The sequence below is a fragment of the Cannabis sativa genome, chromosome 1, assembly GCF_029168945.1.
Source record: "Cannabis sativa cultivar Pink pepper isolate KNU-18-1 chromosome 1, ASM2916894v1, whole genome shotgun sequence".
Classification (NCBI taxonomy): domain Eukaryota; kingdom Viridiplantae; phylum Streptophyta; class Magnoliopsida; order Rosales; family Cannabaceae; genus Cannabis; species Cannabis sativa.
This window is the reverse complement of record NC_083601.1, coordinates 48,299,637-48,321,439: the sequence shown is the minus strand read 5'-3', so window position 1 is coordinate 48,321,439 and position 21,803 is coordinate 48,299,637. Positions and strand designations below refer to the sequence as shown.

The window sequence follows — 21,803 nt, the reverse complement described above, 5'->3', positions numbered from 1 at the left end:
AATATCTTCATAATTTTAAACAACAATACCTTATTTTCTTAGGATACCTCAACAAAAGGTAAACACTTGCATATTTTTAAGTAATAATTCGTTTATTTGATGATTATGTAAAAGAAACTTCATAAATTATACATGTACATGTAAGGTATACATCATTTTTATTTTATTTATTTATTTATTTTTAACTATCAAGTAAATAGTGTTAAAATAGACTAAGATCATACCTTAGAAACCATTCAAAATTTATCCACTGATATGTATGGAATTTTGTCCACCACTACATTTGTTGAACAAATTTGATATGATCGTATAGATGAATTTAAAATTACAAATTACAGTACGTTGTGTAGTAGTTTTCAATAGTAAGATAATTAAAATTAAATATTTATATATAGATGAAATTAAATGGCTTTGAAAATGATTAATTATTTAACTATATAAAAAAAAAAAAGAAAATTGATTAATTATTTCAGTAATTAAGGAAAAGATCCCTTTCAAACATGAAATATTTAAGGAAAAGAGGAGTGAAAATAGAAAGAAAATAGGGAGTTTCTGGTTGGGTGGGTCAGTCAGTGGAGAGAGAGTAAAGAGTAAAGATCTGTGCCCAAAACAAAAATCGATTCATGGCGGACTTGGCAATGGCGCCACCACCGCCCCTTAAGGCTGCTCCTCCTGCCTCTCCCCTTCCCCTTCCCCTTCCTCCTCCAGCTCCGGTTCCGGCTCCGGCTCCGTCGTCTTCCTTGTTCTCTTTCCCTAAAAGGCCGACCATTCGTGTGACTTCGGAGTTGGATAGCGACAGCTCCGTTTTCTCCCACAAAGTATCGTGCAAGTTGTTAGAAGGCCTTGCGAAGGTGAAGTTGTCGTTCCAAAACGACCGTAAGGGTCAGCTGTTCCAACCGCAGCTCGCTTTTGTCTCCAAGCACCTCTCCATTCACTACGACCTTGACGACCGCAACGCCCTCCTGAGAGGCTCTTTTGATCTCGCTCCCGGCTTGCAGCTCCGCGCTTCCCACGATGTCAAGGTACGTACCTAATACCTATTTTGGACTGGATTAATCTCTAATTAATTACCTATTTCTTTCCATTTCTTTTAATTTTTCATTCTCATTAGGCTCAGGAAGGGGAGATTTCGATGGTTACTAGGCTTGCTGAGCCTAACTATGCCTTGGAGCTTTCATCACCTGTTCCAACCATCGGTTTGGTCAGTAATATAGTACTCGACTCTACTGTATGTAGTATCTTTACTTATTTTTAAAAATTCTATTGTTCATTCTTGAACCATTCATTTCCCAATTCCCAGCCAAGGGCAACCTTTAAATTCCCTCGTGGCCAAGTCTCTTTGGAGGAGAAAGTGGAGAGGGAAGAGGAGGAGGAAGCTCACAGGGTTTTGTCCATTAATGGCATTGTTAAAGGCAATCTTTTGAATGGCATCTGTACTGCTCAGTATGCTGATGAAGAATTGAGACTCAGATACTCCTTTAAGGTTATCAATGATACATACTTTTACCTTTATCCTTTCTGTACCTTGAAATAGCACTATGTTCCAATATACCTAACCTAACCTTATCTATCTGACTGTCTAGATGAGTGAGTACTCTTGACTTCTCAACTCTTTTTCTGCACTGCAGGATGAACAAATGTCCTTTATCCCAGCTATTTCTTTGCCTTCAAATGCATTATCATTTGCCTTTAAACGTCGGTTTGGTCCTTCAGACAAATTGAGGTAACAATAATGGATCCTGGAATTCTGTATACACGTAGTGACATGACTTACATGCTTGATGATATTTTACAGTCCAAAGGAATATGTATATGCACTCACTCATGTTGATATGTACATGTTGCCCGGTCTCAGTGACTTGTTGCTATTTTAATTTGTCCATAATAATTCGTATGCTGCTCGACATTAATGATCTGAAAAGTCTAGTTGCTTGTTATTGAAAAAGGAAAAGAATCATGTTTCTTTGAGGTACTACTAAATACAACTCGGTGCCACTTTTTTTTTTCTTCATATTTTGTTAACATGAAATGTTTATAATTTGGTAAAAATGACATGAGTGGTGCCCTGGAGTCTCGAGCTACCATTTGTCTTCAGTAATTGTTTCTCAATCACCACAATACAGCTTCATGCAGCACATGGTACCTTTTCTGATTGTCCTGGATATCGTAAAAGCTGATGCATACAATTGGAGTGTTGTGCACAAGCATTCACATGGAATATGTGATAGCTTTTCTGATTTATTTTAGTGACTTCGTGTCCAGTCACTGGTACAATTTTAGTTCAAACAATTGGAGTGATATGTACAAGCCACCCCATGCAAAATGTTTGATATCTTTCTGATTTTATTTCAATAAAATTCATTTCCAGCTACTGGTACAATTTCGATGCAAACAATTGGAGTGCTGTGTACAAGCATACATATGGTAAAGATTTGAAATTTAAAGCTGGTTATGATTCGGAAGTACGTCTTGGCTGGGCATCTCTTTGGGTATGTGGTCCTACATGCTAAACTTATTGCTGCTGTTTATACATTATTTCATATGGTGATAGTAAACATATCATTAAGTGTCAGGTATGTGGACCTGACTTCTTCCTGATGTTATACGTTTTATTGGTATTTGGTTCCAGTCATAAAGGTTTAATATAGTTTCATATGTGTATTATTGTTTGTTAGTTTGTATGAGAATTGCAGGTTTTTGTTTGCTCCAAGCTAGGTAAGTGAGATTGGTTTATTGCAGGGCAGGGTTTGAAAAGTCTGAATGAGTGAATGAGTAATATGATTGTTGTTGTTGTTGAAATGAAAATGAGTTGGTTTGTGGGTTTGGTTTGGTTTGGGTTTCAGGTTGGAGAGGAAGGTGGTAAAGCAAAGGCAGCTCCGTTGAAGATGAAAATTCAATTTATGCTGCAAGTGCCACAAGATGACATAAAATCCTCAGCCTTGATGTTCCGGGTGAAGAAGAGATGGGACATTTGATATGATATTAGAAAAAAAAGAAGAAGTAATTCTTTTGTCTATTGCAGCCACCCCAAACCAATTAATTTATTAGTGTTGTTATGATTTGTATTTTCAACTTTTTGTATGGTTTGATGAAATGATACCAAATGCTTTCTCAAATAGAAAGATATTCTGTTTCTGTTTCTTTTTATATATATTTTAGTATTATGAAGAAAAGAGAGTTCAAAAGAATACAAAAGAGGGGCATTTTCTTTTTTTTTTTTTTAGGAAAAAGAGAGAGACTGAGAAATATCTCTTCTGAATTCGATTCGATGTGTGGTAGTCATGTAATAATAATAATAAAACTTGAAAGGAATAGATATATAACACCCTTTTCTCTTGTAAGTATATTATCAATCATAATAAGATAAGATAACATAATAATATGGTCAATTAATATGGTTGAAAAAGTTAAAAGTGAAAAATGTAGTAGGGTAAGCGCGTAAGACTAATAAATCCTTTCTTCTGGTTTTACTTTACTTTACATAACAAAATACATTATTATTTGTTGTTAAAAAAATTAAAGTAGATATAAAAGAAAGAAAATAAAAGAAAAAGGGAGAAGACTAGAAAAGAAAAGAAAAGAAAAGGCTGCCAGCCGATAAGAGAAGAGAAAAGAAAATCGAAGAAGAAGAAGAAGAAGAAGAATGACTACTTCTCCCTTTCCGTTGAGGCTTTTCATGCCCACCACTTCCTCCATTACTGCTTTCTCATCTCCTTCTCCTTCTTCCTCTGATTTTCCTACCAAATCCTCCTCCGCACCCTTTCACTCTCTTTGCCCTAATTTCATTTTATCTTCTATTCCACCCAGGATGAAGTCGCCCCATCTTTCCCCCTCGAGGACGGTATCTCCCTCTCTCTCTCTCCGATATACAATACTACAACCATGTATGCAATCATTTCACATATATTTTTTTACTATGCTTTCCTTCTTTCTTTATCTACAGATTTTTCCTTTTCAACTTAGATTCTCTTGTGACACACTATTAAAATTGAAAATTGCTAAATGACTTACTTCCCTGCCTTCCCTTGACTTAGATTCGTATGTCTTTCTCTTTTTCCGCTGTTGATTGATTACTGGTTTCACTTCCAACACTTATCAACTCTTGAGTTCATCTGAAATGTTCATATGATCCTTTCTTACAGATGTGGATTATAAAACAGTGATGCATGTATGTATGTATTTCTCAGTATTAAGGTCCTAGTGTTAAGTGTAGTGATGATTAGTTATTAATGTAAACAACCTTCATCTCTCTCTGTAAATCTCTACCAGTACGTTTTTCTTAGCTGTTTAAATGATGCTTTCTTTACTAATAAAATTAACTTAGTTAAATATGTTTGTCTTTTATTTGGAAGCCAATTTGTCGACATAAACTCCTCTCCTCACTGATACTGATAAATAAGAATTATTTTTTTCCCCTCAATAGAGGAAAATATTTTATTGTAATAAAGCTTGAACTTATTTGTATGAATTATGATCACCACGTTTTGTGGGCGGTTGGTTTTCACTAATGATTTACTACCAGGGGCTCTCTTTTTCTGTACTGGTATAGTGGCTATGCAGGCATGGTAGAAGAGACATGGATTCACAATATGAAGAGAAGAATGATGTACGCATGTTTGGTTCTGATGAAGAGGTTGGCACTCAAACTCAAATCCCAACCCAAGCGCAATCAGTTGTTGAAGGATCAGGCTCAGTTTTAGTATCAGAATTCAAACCTGCTCCCGATGTGGATTATCTACAGGTACAACACAATATCACATCACTTAGTTTCTCTACTGACTTTTTAAGTTATTCATGATGTATGTTATTCCGTAACAATTGTGCTTTGCCTCCCTGCCCCGGCGGATGAGCACCTTTAGTTTTATAAACAGATAGCCAACTTGAAAATTAAACAGATAACCAAATAGATACATAATGATTACATTACATGTGTGTGTGTAAAATAAAAAGATGATTGAATAAACATTTGCTGATCACATCCATACATCTGTTGCAACTTCATACTTTGTCAATTAAATATTTATAGGAACAACTTTAGATCTTAAAGGGTATTTATTTGTTTTATCTTTCAGGAATTATTAGCCATTCAGCAGCAAGGACCTAGAGCTATTGGATTTTTTGGAACACGGAATATGGGATTCATGCACCAAGAACTTATTGAGATTCTTAGCTATGCAATGGTTATAACTGTAAGAGCTCCTGATCTAGAGTCTCTTATGTGGTACTATAATGTTATAGGTCTTTCTAACCATATTAGGTGATCAGTGATGCTTTGTCTTACGATACGCATGTGCACGTAGTCAGGGTTACATTTCCCTACTGTTCCCTGTGCTCTTTCTTGTACAACATTCTTGTTTGCTGAATAATTAATATTTATACTGAGCATGCCAGATGTTTGTGTTGTTTCTTTATTTTTCTAATGCTAGGGTATAACACTATTATTTGCAGAAAAATCACATATATACATCAGGAGCGTCTGGCACTAATGCAGCTGTTATAAGGGGTGCTTTGAGAGCAGAAAAACCTGAGCTACTAACAGTAATATTGCCTCAGAGCTTGAAAAAGCAACCGCCTGAGAGCCAGGAATTATTGTCCAAAGTAAGAGAAATGACTCGACTATCTTTTAATTCATGTCTTTTAGATAAATGGTTTTACTTGGTGGAGCTCTGAATATATCTGGCTCAGTTGGAATTTATTTGAGCTTGATTTATCTCTTGCTTCAATTCCCTACCAAAGTTAATTGCTTACAATGAATTTAACTAGTAAGTGTATACTGCATATTGTACTCTATAATTTCCAAAGAATCAGGAAGCATGACCAGAAACAATAAATTTTTACAAATTAATACTTGTTATGCTATTCGCTTAGTCAAGGCTTGATGTAAATGAAGTTATCAAAAGTACAAAGCACATATGGCTGGTTTTGACACCAAGAATAAATCATTTAAAGTTATTGTTCATTTCTGAATGCAGGTGAAGAATGTTATAGAGAAGCCTTACAATGATCACTTACCCTTGATTGAAGCCAGCAGGTTTCTACTGAACTTCACTTTATGACAGTTTAATTGATTGTCTGCTTTACTACAGCCTTTGCAAATTTCCATGTCTATAGAAAGAAACATGTACGCAGGCTTTAGCACCATTACTGTCCACCAGTCAATGGACAGTATTGGTGTTGGTTGCATTGCTCGCTATTCTGTATAGTGAGTAGTGTAGTGTACTGTGTATTTGAATTTCATTTGACTTAGAAGAGGAATTTGGCTTATGCTAATATGGAAATGATAACTGAGTATTTGTGTGGTGAAACTGCAGATTATGCAATATGGACATCATTTCACAAGTACAGCAAGTGATTTGCTTTGCCTTTCATGATAGTCGACTGCTCATGGAAACTTGTCAAGAGGCTAAGAATCTCCGAAAAATTGTGACTCTATTCTACCTAGATTAATTCCATAAATTCTTTTTGTGCATACATTATTAGAGGGAGAAGTGCTTATTTTTGTCTGTAAATTAGGTGGGATGAGGACAAATTGCCTGGATTTTTTTGTAGAATTGATTTGATTATATTGGCAAGGAACGGGGCCAATTGCTCCATACTGCTCCCTCCTTTTGTTACGAGATTTTATATTGTACGTTCCAGTGTGAAAATGGACATGCAATTATTGCCTGTCTCACACAGATAAACTCAACTCAGTAAACCCTTTTTTTTGTTCTTTTTATTTTTTTAAAAAAATACTTTTCTTTGTGGAATTATTAATTTTGTATTTCTTTTTTAAAGAAGTCTTGGTAAAATAAATAAATTGTAAACGTAGGATTGGAATATCGAAATCAATTTCAATTATTGGAAAAAGTGTAGTAGCATCAATCAGTGTCTAATTTTGGCATAATATAAAAGTTCGGTTTAAGTAAGTACATTAATGAAAGGAACAGAGCAGATCAGTGCCCCTCTGTTTCTGTGTCTATCCGTTCGGAACAAATAGGTTGAGATTTTGAACCAACAAATAATAATGTTGTTTATTTTTATTCTTTTATAATGCAAAAGTAATGTTTTTCTTTTTATTATTTTCAATTACCATACAATAAAAGTAAAAAACTTTTTATTGTTTATTACTACACAAACTAATAATAATGGTAATAATAATAGTAAGAAGAAGAAGAAGAAAAGGAGAAGTGATGTGGAGAATGGGGAAGTGCATGGGAGGGGAGGGGGTACGTGTATGGTGTTGCTATGTAATAGGATTATATTTGGTATATACGTGAAGAGAGAAGAACAACGTAAGCTCAAATTAGCAATGCATGCGGATCATCATCCTTTTCCTTTTCTTTCTCTTCTTCTTCTTCTTCTTCTTCCTTCATCATCATCATCCCTCTCTTTCTTTCATCAAAACAAAAATAACAAAACTCTGTAGACATCACCACCTTCTCTTTCTCTTTCTTTTTCTCTTTCTGTTGTCTTTTCTTAACTTCCATTCCATCAATGGATGAACTCAGAATAGAAGACGATGAAAGAGAGGCACTCGCCGGTCTAAGTAGTGTCCCACCGCCACGCAAGTCCCAATCTTACAGCCAACAGCTCCGGACAACCTCTGCTCCAGCCCCCAAACGCAACCACCAACAACGCAACCACAGCCTCGACGACACCCAGATGCCCCAACTCACCCTCTACGACTCCGACGACGACGATGAATTCTTTCCTTATTCTTCCACCACCAACCCCAACCAGAGACTCGACCAGAACCTCTGCGCAGACCTCCCCTCCGAGGATCACCGCCATTATCAGCCACTGCCCGAGTTTATTGGAAACGGCGGTGGTGCTGGCATTTTCAAAGTTCCAGGACGTGCTGCTGTCCACCCCGGACGGCCGCCGTGCTTGGAGCTGCGGCCGCATCCCCTAAGGGAAACCCAAGTGGGAAAATTCCTGAGGAACATTGCTTGCTCGGAGACGCAGCTGTGGGCAGGTCAGGAGAGTGGGCTACGTGTGTGTCATTTCAAGGATGCTTACGAAGGTGGATGTGGCCTCGGTGGGAGGGTATTGAGGGGTGACGAGGATGCAGCGCCCTACCAAGAATCAGCCAACACATCCCCCATCTTGTGTTTGATGGCTGACCAGGGGAATAGGCTTGTTTGGAGTGGGCATAAGGATGGAAAGATTCGATCTTGGAGAGCTGATCAACCTTTGGATGCAACCCCATCAACCCCTTTTAAGGAAGCCCTTGCTTGGCAGGCACACCGGGGACCTGTTCTTGCTATGGCAATGACATTTCATGGTATTATATATATATATATATATCTATAATTCATCTCTTTTCTTTTCATATATATATATATATATATATATATTGTATGCGTTTGATTATTGATGGATGATTTATATAATACATCCAGGTGATCTGTGGTCGGGTTCTGAAGGTGGTGTTATTAGGATGTGGCCATGGGAATCCATAGAAAAATCTCTTTTATTGAAACCAGAAGAAAGATACATGGCTGCTTTGTTGGTGGAGAGGTCATTCGTGGACCTTAGAAGTCAAGTCACAGTCAATGGTGTTTGTAGCTTATCTTCTCAAGACGTCAAGTGTTTGTTATATGATAAGACTAGAGCCAAAATCTGGTGTGCTGGATCTCTCTCATTCTCATTGTGGTACGAGAATCAGATGTTAAAGCTCCTCTCTATTTTATTATACTAACTTTTTTACTAATTTTGTATATGAGAGAATCTAGTTTTAATAAAGTGCATCATCTAATGTTCCAAAAGATGGTGTCTTTTTCAACAGGGATGCGCGTTCAAGGGAGCTTGTGAAAGTGTTTAACATAGAAGGGCAGATCGAGAATAGAGTTGACATTTCATCAGTCCAGCAAGAACAGACAGCTGTAGAAGATGAGATGAAGGTAAAATTTGTGAATCCATCGAAAAAGGAAAAATCTGGGGGCTTTCTACAACGGTCGCGTAATGCTATTATGGGAGCTGCAGATGTGGTTCGGAGAGTGGCAACTAGAGGTGCAGGGGCATTTGTAGAAGATACCAAGAGAACAGAAGCTCTAGTGATAACCGCGGATGGCATGATATGGAGTGGATGTACAAATGGGTTGTTGGTGCAGTGGGACGGCAATGGAAACCGTGTGCAAGATTTCAGCCATCACCCGTGTGCTGTACAATGCTTTTGCACTTTCGGGACGAGACTATATGTAGGGTATGTCAGTGGCATCATTCAGGTGTTGGATTTAGAAGGAAATCTGATTTCTGGGTGGGTTGCTCACAGCAGTCCTGTAATCAAATTGGCTGTTGGAAATGGCCATGTTTTTAGCCTGGCTACTCATGGTGGCATTCGCGGTTGGAACATTACATCTCCAGGGCCTATCGACAATATCTTGCGTTCAGAATTGGCTGCAAAAGAAAAGATATATACCAGAAGAGACAATGTTAGACTTTTGGTTGGGACATGGAATGTTGGTCAAGGAAGAGCCTCTCATGATGCACTTATGTCATGGTTGGGCTCTGCTGTCCCAGATGTTGGTATTGTTGTAATTGGATTGCAAGAAGTTGAGATGGGGGCTGGCTTTCTTGCAATGTCTGCCGCGAAAGAAACTGTAAATTAATTATAATATCCCATTCCTTCTTTTTCTATAGAATTACCGAGTTGACTCAACTCAACTCAACTTTCCTTTCCTTCACCTGTGGCTGTGTAGGTAGGGCTTGAAGGAAGTTCTGTTGGACAATGGTGGCTGGACAACATAGGCAAGGCATTGGATGAAGGAAAAACGTTTGAGCGCATGGGATCTAGGCAACTGGCAGGCTTGCTCATATCTCTATGGTTAGTCGTCAGTGACACTGATTTAATAATTTGGATTATCATTTTTTTATATTTGTATGTTGAAATTTTCATTCTATGTAAAAAAAAAAGAGGGATAAAGAGATGACAGTTGTTGTTTACAGGGTAAGAAAGAATCTTAGAACGCATGTTGGGGATATTGACGCTGGAGCAGTTCCATGTGGGTTTGGTCGTGCTATTGGTAATAAGGTCTGTTTGTACAATCGTCCTTATCCATTAGAATTAGGATAATAATAATAAAAATCATTGTGTTCTGTTTCCAAATTCATATGCATTTATAGATTGAGTTGAGCTGACTTAAAAATTAATGTCCAAGTAGGGAGGTGTTGGTTTGAAGATCAGAGTTTACGACAGGATAATGTGTTTTGTGAACTGTCACCTGGCTGCACATTTGGAAGCTGTGAATCGCCGGAATGCTGATTTCGATCACATTTATCGCAACATGGTGTTCAACAGATCATCATATTTCCTTAATAATTCAGCTGGTATGGTGAAGCTCCTAATTTTGTGTTTCTGTGTTGCCTTGTCCACATATTTATCATGGCTCCTTTATTCTTCTGGCTTCCCATGGCTACTCTGTCTTGCAGCTGGAGTCTCAACTGGTTCTCATATGATGCGTGGAACAAATGTAAGGACTTTGGATTTACTCTTTTGAATTTGTACAAGCATATATGTATTATTGTGTTATTAATTGGTGATGTGTATATAGGCTATGGGTGGAAACTCTGAAGAAGCAAGGCCTGAACTAGCAGAGGCAGATATGGTTGTGTTCTTGGGTGATTTCAATTACAGGCTTTTTGGCATATCTTACGATGAAGCGAGGGACTTCGTTTCTCAGAGATGCTTTGATTGGCTCAGAGAAAAGGATCAGCTGAGGGCAGAGATGAAAGCTGGTAAAGTTTTTCAAGGGATGCGTGAGGCACTCATAAAATTCCCTCCCACTTACAAGTTTGAAAGGCACCAAGCTGGTTTGTCAGGTAAAGAAGATAAAAAGAGTAATTAATTGACTTAGTTATGAACACAATTGGCTTTCAATTTGATAATTCCCTTGTTCTTCTTTCTACTTAATTCCAGGATATGATTCTGGCGAGAAAAAACGAATTCCTGCATGGTGTGACAGAATAATATATCGCGACAGCAGACCGGCTCCAGTGTTTGAGTGTGGTCTAGAGTGTCCTGTTGTGGCATCAGTTTTGCAGTATGTCATTTTATTATAAGGGCCTTAAATCAATATGAGGGCCTTAAATCAAGAGTTAATAAGTGTGTTGTTGATTAACAGGTACGAGGCATGCATGGATGTGACTGATAGCGATCACAAGCCTGTACGGTGTAAATTCAACGTTCAAATCTCCCATGTTGACAGATCAGAGAGGAGAAAGGAGTTTGGAACAATTTACAAATCCAACGAAAAGATCCAGTCGATGCTCCAAGAGTTATGTTATGTTCCAGATACAAGTGTGAGCACTAACAGTATAGTCCTCCAGAATCAGGACACTTTCAATCTACAGATCTCCAACAATAGTTCCAACGACATAGCCATATTTAGAATTGTTTGTGAAGGACAGAGCACTATCAAGGAGGGTCAAGAAGTAGAACAAGAAGAAGCTGAGGAGGGTGCAGTTGCGGGGTATCAACCAAGAGGGTCCTTCGGCTTTCCAAGATGGCTGGAGGTATTTTATTAATGAATCCAATCAATATAATGAATTCATGAGTTTGATGATGAATTTGTTTCTTTTGTTATGATGAAAGGTGTCACCGGCAGCAGGGATGATCAAAGGCGAGCAAGTGGTTGAAGTATCAATCAGGCATGAAGAGGTTCACAGCGTGGAAGAGTTTGTAGAGGGCATTCCACAGAATTGGTGGTCAGAGGACACACGAGACAAGCAAGTTATTTTGGCAGTGAATGTCCAAGGCAGTTGTTCCACTGGAATAAACACTCACCGAATATGTGTGCGCCATTGTTTCTCTTCCAATAAGACACTACGCCTTGACTCAAAACTATCCACCACCTCCAAAAAGACTTCCTTCCAAATCACAGATTCTCGCCAAACTTCTGATCATACTACTACTACTCATCATGACAAATCATCATCATCATCATCATACAAGGCAGATCCACCCAGGACTGACAATTTGAAGCAGTTGTAGATGCATATACATATATGCCCATACCCACACTACTTACTACTACATATTTATTTTTTAGGCATTTTCTTCATTTATTTTTCACTTTGATGTACAGAGTGTTACCTTTTCTTCACACAACATCACTAATGCGAGTTGTAAGAGAGAAATTGGACACTTAAGAAGACTTAAGTGATTTTAACATTTTTTTTTTTGTTTTCAATTACGTACGTACTTAGATGCATTAAAGGAATCCTTATGGTCATCAGTTCATTAATTAATACAAGAACTTTTAAACCCAACAAGCATTACATTCACATACTACATTACATTTATTTACATATACAATCAGAAACTGATTAATCATGAGTAGGTGTACATCATCATCAGGATTTAGGAGGAGGAGCAATATATGGCTTTTCCCAAATCCACTAAACTAGCTTCCAAATGTTATATATAGAAGCAAATTAAGGCAGGTAAATAGTTGTAAACTAGCTCGATCGATTGCATTCTATTTTATATAAATACAAAAGGCTAGTAAATTAAATTGTACTATTAAGTAAGTACTCTAATAAGTGTGTGAATTACATAGTACACAACCAAACTACAGTACCCCCACCAATTAATATATATGAGGAATATGAGCTGCTATATCATCACGATCATGACCATTGATGATGATGATCATCTTGGGATGCATGGGCGGGGAATGAGGACTCCCGTGGTAGTTCCAGCGATGTTCTTGCAGGAGGAAATGGCAGAGGCAATCACATTTTTGTTGACTCGATAAGTGAGATTGATGTTGTGCAATCTGATTCCTCTGCAGGGGTTGCTACCGCTGCAATCGAATTTCACAGCCTCTTTGGTGGCAGAAGTTCCTCTTATGTTTTTGTAGGTGACTTGGGTGATCTTCACTCCAGAGCTCTGCCGTGGACAACCCTTGTTGCTGGGGCAGTAGTTCTGGTCTATGATGATTGGGTTCTTAACTCCATTCATGATCAGATTCTGGAAAACAATGTTGGTGACAAAACCATTGGTGGGTCTTGCCCAAGACTTGATTCTGACACCGTTGTCTGAACCGGTGAAGACGGCGTTTGTGAGGGTGACATTTTGAACCCCTCCTTCGTTCTGGTCCTTGCCTAGGCTGCCAATGCTGACCCCATGCCCCGGTCCACAGTTGATGTTGGTCATGTGCAAATTCTTGGTGGCAGGCCCGATGGAGATGCAGTCGTCTCCCGTGCGTAATGTGGCTCCGGTGATGGTGACACCGGTGGAGCCCTGGACGTGGATGCCGTCTGTGTTGGGACTCTGGTCAGGCGCTCTCAGCCTAACATTCTTGACTAACACGTTGGTGCAACTGTTTATTACCAAATGAGTTTGTTGACTGTTGATTGATGTTAAGCCGCTGATCACACCATTGTTCACCCAGTTGAAAGTCATTGACTGCATTATATATCAAAATTGTCTTACTTAATAAAACAGTTATTTTCAACTCAACCACAAAACTGAAAAACATATTCATTGACCTTCAATTATATATTCATTCTCATACTCTGTTCATACTTACTTAGTTACTTAGGAATCCTTCACAATTCTCTTAGAGGTTAATTTGCCTTGTGCATTGAAACACAATAGTAAAGTTTAGAGCCCTTTTTTGAGCTAAATTTGCTATATAAAATCTGTACCATGCATTGGAGATGGTCTTCTTTGGCAAACACACGACATTCCACAATTAAGTGAACTTAGCATTTCTCATTGCTATATATGTGATAACCATATTATTTTATATGGAAAAATATTAAAAAAGTTAAAGGTACGTACCCTGGCTCCGACAGGGCATTTGTTGCCAGATTTCCTGCAAGCCCAAAAGGCAGCGCCCTTGGCGTCTATGGTGCCCCCAAGGACGGAAAGTCTGTTGATTTTGATGAAGAGTATCCAGTAGCCTGAATTTCCCATAGCCCAGTAGTTGGAGGGAGCCAGAAGGGTGCCATCTATGTGGAGAGTGACTCGGTTTCTGCATGGGCCCCTGAAGACTATAGGATTTAGCAGGTACCTTCCCTTGGGGATGTACATGGTGGCTGCCTTCTTTGATCCACACACTGCGCTCCATGCCTTGACAAATCCCTTGCTTGAATCTGTCTTTCCATCACCTTTTGCACCGTAACCAACCACGTTCACTACCACCTTATTCTTATTAATAATATTACTGCCTCCTACTGCATTAACTATTCCCACTCTCATCATCAATAACCACTACAAGAAAAAACATTTACGATAACACTGAAAAAATGTAATTAAATGTATTTTATAACATTTTAGCAACTGTTAAGACAGCCCATGTAATTAAAAGTATTGACATTTAATTACATTTTTTAAATGTAATTAAATAGTATTTATAACATTATTTTAGTGTTATATATTATAAATAGTTAACATTAATTTAGTGTTATGATTTTATGTTACATTTATTGATAACATTTTCAAAATGTAATCATATAAGTTTTAATTACAATATTATTATGTTATATATAAAAAAATATTATATTTTAATATTGCTATAATTTCTCAATAATAACACTTTGATCGAAGTACAAAATAAGATGATAAATCTAATATATTTCTTATACCATCAAAATATTCAATACATGTATCACAAATGAAATTTGGTCCAAGTACAAAAAAACATGATAAAAGCTCATGTAACGTTTAATAAGTCTAATAAAAATCTATTTGTAACATTTATCATTAATTACTAATTGCAGATATTCATGTCTCTTGATCATGTCACTATCTCGATCACCAATAGCAATTAGCAGCAGACCTTGAGAGAAATAATGTTCTGGATAATGACTTTTTCCACTTAGAATTCTACTGTAATCATCACAGCAAAACCACTTGTCCTTTGGGAGTTCCAGTAAGATACACAAAACTTAGTAAGAAGATACTCAATTGGCGGGGAAGGCGGTAAAAGCAGTTGGAAAAATAAATATATTATGAGTTTGGTCGATGCCAATATAAAAATCGACTATAAGTTGGTGATGTATACATGTGTGGGAAATATTATAGCTACTCAAACATATATTCAAACTCCCAAATAGATATATAAATATCTATATATATATAAATATGAGTGGAGCGGGAGAAAAAGAAGATAATTTGAATACCTGATAGTGATTCTACCGGCAAAGACGAGACCAGAGAGAAATTGAGATTCCAATTCATAGCATGCCATAATAATTTAGTCTGTAATGTTAGGTAATTAGTGCACCTAGAAGGACAGAAGGAAAGAGCTACAAATTCAATCAAGCAAATTGATCAGATTTTTTCCATTCAATTCTATTATCCAACCAATAGCTGGAATGAAAGGCAAAGAAACTCCTAAAGCTAACTACAAGAAGCAATGCAATGAATATGATGTATCTTTCATAGTAATGTGACCAGTTTTCATGATTGAAACTAATTTCACGTTTCCTGCAACTTTGAAAGAAAAAAGAAAAAATGTGAGTACTTATAATTATATGATAGTACATTGACTATTTGAAATTACCCCAATATTTTACAGTTGAAATAAGAAAACAAAACAGAAAAATCTTACATTGGTATACAGAGAATACAGAGTCCCCCCATGAAATCCATCTGGTGATGCTTCCTTAACAATAACACAAGTACACCTTCCTATATCCATAGGCAATGGTCTGCACATTCAGGACCTGAAACAACAACCAAATAAGAACCCCAATTCATATCTCAATCAAAGAAGAAATCATCTTTTTCTTCTTATACTTTTTGTATATTTATTTAAAGAAAAAAAAAACACTGACTTATTAGGGAGAGTAGACCAAGAAGAAGCAGGAGCAGCCTCAGAATCAGAATAATCCCATATCTTCAAAGAACTAGAGTGTTCTGACTCACTAGGCTCCCATGTTTTGAAAGCACCAAAGGAGTTGTCATCACAGCTCACAACCAGAAATTAAAAATAAAAAATAAAAAGTCTTCCCACAGCATTAAAATGTATACAACTGAGGCTCTCTCCCCATTACTTGAGTATAAAAGAGAAATACCTCTCTTTTAGTCACGTCTATGCCTGGTACTGGATCACTAGACACCACTTTTAATCTCTCACAGGGGTATATTATCAAATTAATGTTATTTTCAGCCTCAGTTCCATTGGCCTGAGAATACGAATTCTCAATCGATGATCTTGTGTCTTCTGTTGGAGAACCTGCATACGTCAATGAGTATAGCACTATATTCAGTTGTCACTCTCTAAATTTTTACTATGCATCAAAGTAAAGCAGTGTATTTTTATGCTAAATCTAATCATGCAAGTGAAATCAGCTTCTTCTTTTCTTTTTTAGTTAGAACTTAAATCAACAAACTTAGGATCATAATTAGTTACCAGGGCTACTACCACTACGAGGAGATTCAGAAAAGAGTTTCCTGGCAGTTGGAGTTGAAGTGGACTGGGAGCGACTGACAGGAGACTTCCAATTTGAGCTTGAACAATTAGGTGCAGGAGATGGACTTCTTCCCTGGCTATGCGAACAATTTGAGCTATGCGAACGATATTCCTAGATCATCAAATCAATTCAATTCAACAAATTTTGTTCTAATTAGTATAATAGAACAATTTAACTTTGATGAGCAATTCAATACAAAATACTAAAAATTAATATGAACAGAGAGTAAAGCCATATATATACATACATATGTAATACATATATGTATATAAATCTCTGACCTTTTGACTATAAAAAGTCAAATAATCTCTGACCTTTTGACCTTCAACCAATTTAAGCTAGGAAAATCTCATCTTCATCAATGAAATCAAATTAACTCAACACAACAGAAATTGAGCAATTTTGTTAGTAAATTCTGTTCTTAATTATTCGAATTAGCATTAATGTAATGCTTAACAGCTTCTCTAATATCATCAAACTCATAAGAACTCTCAAACTTACTCAGTTCACAATCGCCGCCGACATCGTCAACGAAGGCCTGAACAAGAACTCCATTCTCCGGCTGCAAAGAGTATTCTCTGTTTCCGTCTAGTTTATCGAGAACAAGAGAAGCGTATTCTCTCAATCCAGCCGTGAAAACAACAACCTCGAATTTATCGTCGTTTTCCCTAAGGTATTCGAGCAGTTCATCAACTCCAGGTCGTTTCAATACGTAGAAATTCAGATTTTTGGAGGCGGATCTGGCATGGAATGAACCAGAGTCTCGTCTACCGTACGACGAAAATCGAAGAGAGAGATGGGGAGAAGAGAGAGAAAGAGAGAGATTGACAAAAATTGGGGATTCTGTGATTTTGTCCAACTATCCATTTATTTTTAATTTAGGTAAGTCCTTAACATTTATTAATTTTTTTTAAGAGATGGTAACGTTTTTTTTAAAGTGTTATTGTTAAATGTAATAAAATGGTAAAAATGTTGTAGTGAACATCACAACCGTCCATACCCAAACACAAACACTTACTTTCTTCTTCTTCTTATTATTAAGCTTATTCTCCATATTCATCATTATATGTTCAGATGATCAACCTAGAACGATTACAAATTAATATAATAATATTTATTTTGCTATATATATATGTAGATTGTGAGTATGTATATATATATATGTACCAGACACTCTTCTAGCTAGGTACGTAGTATGTAGATGTGGTATTTATACAGTTGAATTTGAGTATATATAATAATATATGAATTATATATTGGAGTATGTATGTATGTATGTATCGTAAATAATCAGTGAGATTATTAATTGAGTTGGGAATAATATACATGTGGTTGGTTAATTTGGTTTGGTTTTGCTTTGTTGTTAATAATTAACTTAATTATTAATTAAAGATATGTGGAGCGATCGAGATGAATAGATGATCATGTCATGACATGGATGATATATATAATATGAAAAGTATCATTAGGTAGAATATATAATATTAGCTATAGCTAGGCCTATATAGCGTGATGTATTGTATTGTATATATGTATGCATTATTATTGTGAAATGAGGGTATTATGATATGTACGGTACTTGAAATGCATGTGATGATGATGATAAGTACTAAAAGTAGTCAAGCAGGGGAGCCCCATGTGATCATGATAAGTTGTTATTTGTGTGATGATTATTATTGTTATTATTATATGTTAATTAGGATGAAATTAATTAAGGATATATTGAATAATTAGAACGTACGTCACGTGATAATACAACGTGGAGAAAAGGCGGAGGAGTTGCAGCCGCCATGGTTGCCGAATTCCAAGGCTACGTACGTACGTACCAAATAATGATCGCCATGTTATTATGTTAATCTATATATATATTCATTTCTACTTCAACTGTAATAACGGTATATACATCCGTGTATATTATTCAATTTTATATATAAATTAATTAATAATACATGGAAAAATAAATAAAGGTAGGATAAGCGTAACATGCAGGCATTATATATATACCGGTATCTATAAGCAGCTGGTAATGCTAATATGGTATTGTATTTGTATCATATAATATACAATTAATAGCGCAGACACAGGGATCACCCATATGATCTCTTAACTTACCCACATGTGTCTCCTAGAGCGAGCTAGCTACTCAAAACAATATTTAATTTTTGAAAATGTCAACTTCATATCATCATCATCATCTTAATTCATTTAATCCACACACACACCTTAAGAATATTAATTATATCAATATCCTAGCTCATATATAAATAGTTTATATTTAATTTTAGTAATATTCAATTATGTGAGTAGTTTTTTTTTATCTTTTTTTAAAATCAAAATTATTATTACTTTCTCATATATTATTGTACCTCACAAATTTCTATCATAAAAGACATAAATTAAATACAATTTTTGAAGCCGATATAAATTAAGATAAATGACAAAGAGTATACATGAGATATCATTTATCATTATTAGAGTAAAGTATTAGATTATACATATTTTAATTTAATTATGTACCTGAATTAATTAAGCCATTATGTACCACTAAAATTTAACACCAATTTCTAAAAACACTCAACACTCTTTTTTTTCTAAGTACATATATATAACATTCTATTTAATATGTTTTTTTTTATATTTTTTTTAAAATAAAAATAAGTCATTTGATTCAATTTACATTCAAGCTCTTGAAAAATAAATATTAATTCAAGCCCTTAGTGAATCAAAATTCTAGCTCCGTCACTAACTACATACACTATATAAGTGTTGAGGGATAAAGTCTTTCTATACACTACATGTAAAGTGTAATAAGATTTAAATCCATTACACATGATGTAATATATGATGTAATATATAAACATGATGTAATATATAAACGCTTGAATAAAAAAAAAATGAGATTTAAATCCATACTATTATATATTATATAATGTACGTATCATACACTTAGCCCCTAAGAAAATATAAATTTTCATATTTTTTAACAAATTTATATTATTTGACTTTTTGTGTTGGTATTTATTATATATGGTTATAAAATTTTTAAGATGGTGTTATAAAATTTTTGTTTTTAAATTTTTTAATCAAAAAAATAAAAAATAAAAAATTATTTACAACCATTTTTTTTCAATTTAAAAAATAAAAAACAAAATGTGTTATGTAAATTTTATTTTTATTTTCTGAGTTATTTAATTAAGTTGAGTTCGAGTTTGAGGCTTTGGATCGGGATCCGTGATTGGAATTGAAGTCAGGTCTGAATCAAGGACCAAGGTTCGAATCTGGGGTCAGAGTTGGAGTTCAAATCCGGCACCGAGTCTAGATTTAAGTCTTTGGGTCCGAAGTCAAGAACCATATCTCACTACAAAAAATCTTACTCTTAGTCACAACAAAATTTGTGACTAAAGATAAAAAAAGTTGTGGCTAATTATAAATTATCATTATTGTGCTGTGACTAAAAGCTGGTCCATGGCTAAAAGTATTAGTTACAAAAATTACAATTTATTGTTACTAAATGTATTTTTAGTCACAGTATTTGTTGTGACTAAAACTAAACTAGTGACAACTTATAACTAAATACTAGGGGTGTGCATAAATCGATCCAATCCAATGAGAACCGACCGATCCAATTACAACCGACCGCCAAACATTGGATATCCAATTGTGATCGGATCGGATTGGATGTTATTTTTAAATATCCAATTGGATCGGATCGGATGGTGGATGGGGTGTCTAAAAATCCAATACATCCAACATCCAATCGAACTAATTAGTATTTTCATTTAGTTTGGATGAGTAATTAGATTTTATATTGTTATACGTCAAATTTATATGTATATATGAAAATTAACATTAAAGTTTTACTCTTTTTTTCTTGGATTGGATGGATCCAGTCTGATCCAATACATACTGGATCTAAAATATTGGATGGATCCAATCCGATCCAAAAAATACTAGGTTTAAAATATTGGATAAACCCAAATTAAATAAATAAATATATATGAAATACATCCAATGGATAGAACCGATCCAATCCAACATCCAATGGATGTTGGATCGATTGGATGATGAAATTAATTGGATCGGATCGGATGGTAAAATCTAACATCCAATATATGATTGGATCGGATCTGGATAGGCCTTAAAACATTGGATGTGATCCAATGAACACCCCTACTAAATACTATGTTTTACTCACAAGTAACTTTTTGTTGTGACTAAAAATTACATTTATTCACAAAAAATTTATGTTTGATTAAAAGGTTATCACTAAAAATAACAATTTTTTATAGTGTATAGAGTCTAAATTCGCGTTCGTATTAGATCCTGAAATAGTAATCCATGTAAAAACATAACATATATGATAATAGTTATTAAGTGGAGTACTTATTAAAATACCAAATAAGATTATGGTGGTGGTCGCAAAAATTAATATGAGAGATATAATTTTGTTAATATAGACGTATTAATGGAATGCACGTGGCCTCTTCCCCCAAGCCTCGACAAACTTTATTCTATATTTAATGCAAAATATTCGATTTTATTTAGGAATCCTCAAAGGAAATTTTTGAAGACATGTCGAGACCTTAATTATAATCTATTATTATATATATAGTCTTTCTAAATTGGTGGTCCTCTAGATCGATCTAGGTAAATATAAATTGCAATTCTCAATATATATATGTATGTTTTAAAAGTAGTATTGTGTAGTGGTATACCGTATACATATTCTAAAAGTGAAATGCTAATTAATCATAACACCTAAATATATAAATTATATATATCTTTATTAATATAATTTAATTAATATTACATTCTACATATTATAATTTAATAATTTTTATATAAAAAAAAATTAACCACACAAATTAATTGGGGCATTATTGGATATGATTAATATAGCAATAGTAATTTTAAGTGTGGCATATTACTATTCATGCAAATTAATTATTACTTGTGTGTCAAATAATACAATGCATGCAGCATGCTTGAAATTGAAATAGTAATTTAAGTACTATTCAAGAAACAAAGGGCTCGTTTGGAACACCGTATTAAGTCGTATTGTATTGTATTGTATTATATTGAATTGGATTATATATCATATTTTTATATAATACTATGTTAAATTTTAATTTATACTAAAATATTATATATTTAGGTGTTCATAAAATTTAATACCACGTATAGTTTTAGGTAAAAATATTGCATAAAATACAATTCAATATAATACGACCCAAATTCCTTACATCAATACAAAAAAGGAGAGTTAATAATTTCATATGAGTAATACGTTAAAAATGTGTAATTATCTATATCGATGATTATAACTTATTTGTTCCAAAAAAATAAAAATCTATCATAATATGTATATATAATATTGTGGCAATCATCATCTT

General features: G+C 35.0%; 4 protein-coding genes and 1 long non-coding RNA gene across 14 annotated transcripts; 3 read left to right on the top strand and 2 right to left on the bottom strand.

The window, feature by feature from the left end:
- Positions 1-505: 505 nt before the first annotated feature.
- Positions 506-3,135, top strand: LOC115708067 (outer envelope pore protein 37, chloroplastic). Its single transcript, XM_030636240.2, has 6 exons — positions 506-1,022; positions 1,112-1,201; positions 1,301-1,483; positions 1,629-1,723; positions 2,369-2,489; positions 2,844-3,135. The coding sequence occupies exons 1-6, from the start codon at positions 624-626 to the stop codon at positions 2,973-2,975; spliced, it is 1,020 nt and encodes a 339-aa protein (XP_030492100.2). The 5' UTR covers positions 506-623; the 3' UTR covers positions 2,976-3,135.
- Positions 3,136-3,471: 336 nt separating this feature from the next.
- Positions 3,472-6,749, top strand: LOC115708068 (uncharacterized). 4 transcript variants are annotated; one of them, XM_061118795.1, is made up of 6 exons: positions 3,472-3,884; positions 4,523-4,741; positions 5,073-5,189; positions 5,449-5,598; positions 5,973-6,031; positions 6,312-6,749. In XM_061118795.1, the coding sequence occupies exons 2-6, from the start codon at positions 4,577-4,579 to the stop codon at positions 6,445-6,447; spliced, it is 627 nt and encodes a 208-aa protein (XP_060974778.1). In that variant the 5' UTR covers positions 3,472-3,884; positions 4,523-4,576; the 3' UTR covers positions 6,448-6,749. The 4 variants fall into 4 exon arrangements, with proteins under 4 accessions (XP_060974778.1, XP_030492103.1, XP_030492102.1 ...); XM_030636243.2 differs by having other exon boundaries at positions 3,476-3,884; positions 4,550-4,741; XM_030636242.2 differs by having other exon boundaries at positions 3,477-3,841; positions 4,550-4,741.
- Positions 6,750-6,869: 120 nt separating this feature from the next.
- LOC115704813 (type I inositol polyphosphate 5-phosphatase 12) lies at positions 6,870-12,252 on the top strand. Of its 2 annotated transcripts, XM_030632020.2 has the most exons (11): positions 6,870-8,266; positions 8,385-8,637; positions 8,771-9,584; positions 9,684-9,808; positions 9,931-10,015; positions 10,146-10,311; positions 10,414-10,454; positions 10,536-10,803; positions 10,901-11,024; positions 11,106-11,496; positions 11,576-12,252. In XM_030632020.2, exons 1-11 carry the CDS (start codon positions 7,477-7,479, stop codon positions 11,972-11,974), a joined length of 3,456 nt encoding a protein of 1,151 aa, XP_030487880.2. In that variant the 5' UTR covers positions 6,870-7,476; the 3' UTR covers positions 11,975-12,252. The 2 variants fall into 2 exon arrangements, with proteins under 2 accessions (XP_030487880.2, XP_030487879.2); XM_030632019.2 differs by having other exon boundaries at positions 10,146-10,454.
- Positions 11,916-14,195, bottom strand: LOC115704814 (polygalacturonase). Its single transcript, XM_030632022.2, has 2 exons — positions 13,772-14,195; positions 11,916-13,393 (listed from the first exon to the last, which is right to left on the bottom strand). The coding sequence occupies exons 1-2, from the start codon at positions 14,192-14,194 to the stop codon at positions 12,635-12,637; spliced, it is 1,182 nt and encodes a 393-aa protein (XP_030487882.2). The 5' UTR covers position 14,195; the 3' UTR covers positions 11,916-12,634.
- Positions 14,196-14,539: 344 nt separating this feature from the next.
- Positions 14,540-17,050, bottom strand: LOC133033573 (uncharacterized). 6 transcript variants are annotated; one of them, XR_009685702.1, is made up of 5 exons: positions 16,912-17,050; positions 16,350-16,521; positions 15,772-16,172; positions 15,115-15,660; positions 14,540-14,850 (listed from the first exon to the last, which is right to left on the bottom strand). It is a non-coding gene; the product is annotated as an uncharacterized LOC133033573 (long non-coding RNA). The 6 variants fall into 6 exon arrangements; XR_009685704.1 differs by lacking the exon at positions 16,912-17,050 and having other exon boundaries at positions 15,115-15,427; positions 15,546-15,660; positions 16,350-16,834; XR_009685706.1 differs by lacking the exon at positions 16,912-17,050 and having other exon boundaries at positions 15,115-15,240; positions 15,546-15,660; positions 16,350-16,834.
- Positions 17,051-21,803: the final 4,753 nt, after the last annotated feature.